The sequence below is a fragment of the Triticum aestivum genome, chromosome 5D (assembly GCF_018294505.1).
Source record: "Triticum aestivum cultivar Chinese Spring chromosome 5D, IWGSC CS RefSeq v2.1, whole genome shotgun sequence".
NCBI classification, from domain to species: Eukaryota; Viridiplantae; Streptophyta; class Magnoliopsida; order Poales; family Poaceae; genus Triticum; species Triticum aestivum.
This window is the reverse complement of record NC_057808.1, coordinates 21678230-21681869: the sequence shown is the minus strand read 5'-3', so window position 1 is coordinate 21681869 and position 3640 is coordinate 21678230. Positions and strand designations below refer to the sequence as shown.

The 3640-nt window shown below is 50.4% G+C and overlaps 1 protein-coding gene across 1 annotated transcript; it reads left to right on the top strand.

Annotated features, from left to right (window-relative positions):
* The first annotated feature begins 570 nt into the window (after positions 1-570).
* LOC123119163 (uncharacterized) lies at positions 571-1832 on the top strand. The gene has a single exon (XM_044538869.1). The coding sequence runs from the start codon at positions 669-671 to the stop codon at positions 1665-1667; it is 999 nt and encodes a 332-aa protein (XP_044394804.1). The 5' UTR covers positions 571-668; the 3' UTR covers positions 1668-1832.
* The last annotated feature ends 1808 nt before the right edge of the window (positions 1833-3640 follow it).

The following is a 3640-nucleotide window of genomic DNA, read 5'->3' as shown; positions in this document are numbered from 1 at the left end:
AATTGTTAGACTTGCTCTTGTTTCGTACTATTCCATGATTTCAAACCTACAAGTATGTCACCACGATTTCATAGCTGCAAAAACATAGCATAAAAAAAAGGGTAAAGGTATGCCGCGGCCAATTTTTTGGTATAAATGTTAGTATGTTTTACCTACGGTATCGGATTTTTAAGCTTGGCAAATTGAACGTTTATGATGGCAAATTATGTTTTCCATAAAATTTGTCATACTTGCTAAATCAAATAGCCATCCTCACGACAGCATAATTTGCCATATCAGGAGTTTGATTTGACTTGTTCAAAAATCTAATGCTCATTTTGTAGTGGAATGTTTTAACCAAATTGACAACTTTTTTTTAACACTTGCCAACAAGAATTTTGAATGGCAACTTTGGACATAATTTTGTTTGTCAGCAACTACAAATTTTGTAGTAGTAGACCAAATGCACACAAAATCCAAACATAATCTTGTAATCCTACTCAAACTAGAGTATGTACTAGTAAATGTTTGCACTAGCGGCGGTTTCCTTGTTTTCTTCGCTCACGAAATCCAAAGCCAAAGGAGACAAGGAGGCCATAAAAGCCAATGGAAACCAAAAGAGACCATCCCACTTCACACTCTACAAGCTCGGCCGCCTCCTCTCCTCTCCTGTATGCTCGCCGCCGGCGATGCCCAGCCCGCTGAAGCGCCCCTCCCTCGGCCGCCTGCTCGCCGCCCTCCGGTCGCCGTCCCGCGTCCCGGTCCAGACAGGCTTCCCCACCTCCCTCGCCGACCTCGTCGTCAAGAACCATGGCCGCCTCAGGAAGCCCCGCAAGCCGCGCCGCCCCACCGCCCTGGCGCTGCCTCCGTCTCCGGCGGAGAATCCGGTGGACGTAGGGGAGATTCCTTCGCTGCCGCCATCGCCCGGACCTCTGTCGCCGGTGGTCGTAGAGGACTCCTCGGCCCCGGTGGTGCGGCGGCTGGACGCGCCCAAAGGCGCCGCCTTTTTCCGGCCCCGCCCGGAGCTCCTCGCGCTCGGCGGGGCCGTGGCGCTCGCGCTCCTCGCCGTGTGGAGGGAGGGGGCCGTCGCGGCCTTCACCATCGCCTCGCTGTCGCTGCTCTGGATCGAGTCGGCCTCCCGCCGGCGCCGGCGCCCGGCAGAGCTGCCCGATCCGCGCTGCCCCGCCCCCGTCTCGCCGATTCGGGTGGTGGAAGAAGCGCCCGGCTGCTCCGATTCCGACAAGAGTAGCGAGGCCCCCTCCCCTCGGCCCTCGGAGAGGCGCGAGCTCGTCTCCGGCGGCGAAGATCCGGCCACCCCGAAGAGGAAAGCGAGGAGATCGCTGAGGAAGGTAATCTCCAAGACGCTGCAGAAGAAGCCCAAGGCGAAGGACGCCTCGGCCTCTAGCGACGGCGAGGTCGGGCAGCCGGCTGGCGACGCCGAGCCAGTAGTAGCCGAGGCCTTTCTAGCAGTTTCCAACCCGGAGCAGACGCCGTCGGAACCAAGCACAGAGTCGTCGGTGGAGATGAAGATGGAGACGGAAAGGCGAGGGGGCAGGTTCCCCCTGGCGGCGTTCGTCCCGGTCATCCTCGCAGGCCTCGCCGCCGGGAAGCTCCCGGCGACGGCGCTGGCCGTGCTCTGCGTGGCCTTCTTCGGCCGGCACCGTCGAGCGAATTTAGGCGGCCGGTGACCGGCTGTATGAGGATCAGAGAGTTCCGATCCCCTCGAAACCGGGGGAGATCCGTGAGTCCGTTCAATGATCCGTGAGTCCGTTCGATGATCCGTGAGTCCGTTTGTAAAAAATCAGAGACAGAAGAAGAAGAAGAAATCCATACATGTTGATTTCAGTTTTCAACTGTGAGCTTGTTTGTGTGGATACATGTCCTGGTTCCTGGATGCTGTTGGCATGTCATGTCTGAATTTCTTTCCTGTGTGCAGTGCAGTGCAGCATGTTGAACACTTCCTCCCTGACAGCGATCCTGCAAAACCGTTAGCGCGTGACCACACTTCACAAGTCGGACGCGACGGTGTCGATGGTGATGATGGATGGATGGATGAATTTATCTAGGAGATGAAATATGAATTAAACTGAAATGCTGTCGGCGTCAGGCATTCAACCCTCGGGGGAGCCCAGATCATGATGCTATCTGAGTGGATTGGTCTTTTCTTCAGCGTAGTGATTAATTGTACTAGAAGATATCATCAGACGGATCAACCAATAATTGCATCCGAGAGGAGAGGAGAGGAGATGAGAGGAAACAAACTTGGGTGTTTTCCATGTGCGTGGTGGTAACACCAACCACACCACGACAGACACACTGCAGCAGATTCAGCAAGTTCTTGGTGAGAAAAAAAATATGTCGCCGTGATCTTGATAAACAATGCGCGTGCTGTGGTCTGTGGCTGTCGGCTACGCGTTATTTGGCGATCTTGATAAAGGACGATCCTTGTGATTCTGAGGTACAAGTATGTAGATCATGTTCGTCGGTGGTTGGGTTTCAGACATTTCGTCTGCAAGATCGTGATGAATGAACCATCAAACAGCTTTCCTGGAAACAGCAAGCTGCAATCAGCCTCGCCTCTGCAACACTTGCTTTTAATTCTGCATCTTCAGTTAGTTGCACAGTTAGATAATTGTGGGGAAAACAACTTGAAGCACAGAATGAACAACCCTATGAGCACAGAATATACTACTTCTTCTTGGCCATCAACCAATCATCTTTATCTCGTATGTAAATTACGGTGATCTGACTTGCGCTTGCGATGTCATGTCCATATGTAAGATGATTGCTGAGGTAAGAGATAATCGTACGTAATTAAGCTTGTCACACTTAAGATAAGAGTAGTATAAGACATGTTTCTCTGTTAATAACGACATGTCAGCTCTTATTCTCTGTTAATAACGACATGACAGTTGACAAGTCACAAGGAACATCAGATGGAAGAATTTTATCCATGATATGAAATGAAACGGAATGCAAATTAACTGAAATGCTGTCGGCGTCAGGTATTCAACTCACATCATCATACTAGTACTACGGTACTGCCTGAGTTGATTGGTCTCTCGTTTTTCTTGCTTTCATTTGGCGATGCATACATTACGATCAATCAACCAATAATAGCATTTGCATCCACACCAAATGTGGGCGTTTTCCATGTGTGTAAGTTTCCGTGGTGGTAACACCAACCACACCACGACAAACAGACAGGCAGGCAGGCATAGATATTGAGCAGCAGCAGGTTCAGGTTCTTGGTGAGAAAATATCGTCGTCATCTTCTTAATACTTACTCCCTCCGCTAGTGTCAAAAATGCACTTATATTATAGGACGGAGGGAATAACTGATAAACAATCAGCGTGCTGTGGTCTGTGTCTGTCGGCTACGTGTTCTTGAGTGTCGCGTCGATCCTATGGATTCTGAGTGTAAGATCATGTCTGTCAGTAGTTGTATTTCTCTCTTTTCTTTTGTTTTGCGAATGTCAGTGCTTGGGTTTCAGATATCTCGTCTGCAAGACCGTGATCAACTCTCAACTGAAACCAGCTTTCCTGGAAACTGCGCGCTGCAACGAGCAATCAGCCTCTGCAACAATCGTTTCTCTGCATCTTGAAGCCGCACAAATGTATGCACTTTGCATACTTTCTGTCGCCGTCAACCAATCATCTT

What these genes read in the sequence shown, in the direction of transcription:
- LOC123119163 (XM_044538869.1), top strand. Translation starts at nt 669, where the DNA reads ATGCCCAGCCCGCTGAAGCGCCCCTCCCTCGGCCGCCTGCTCGCCGCC.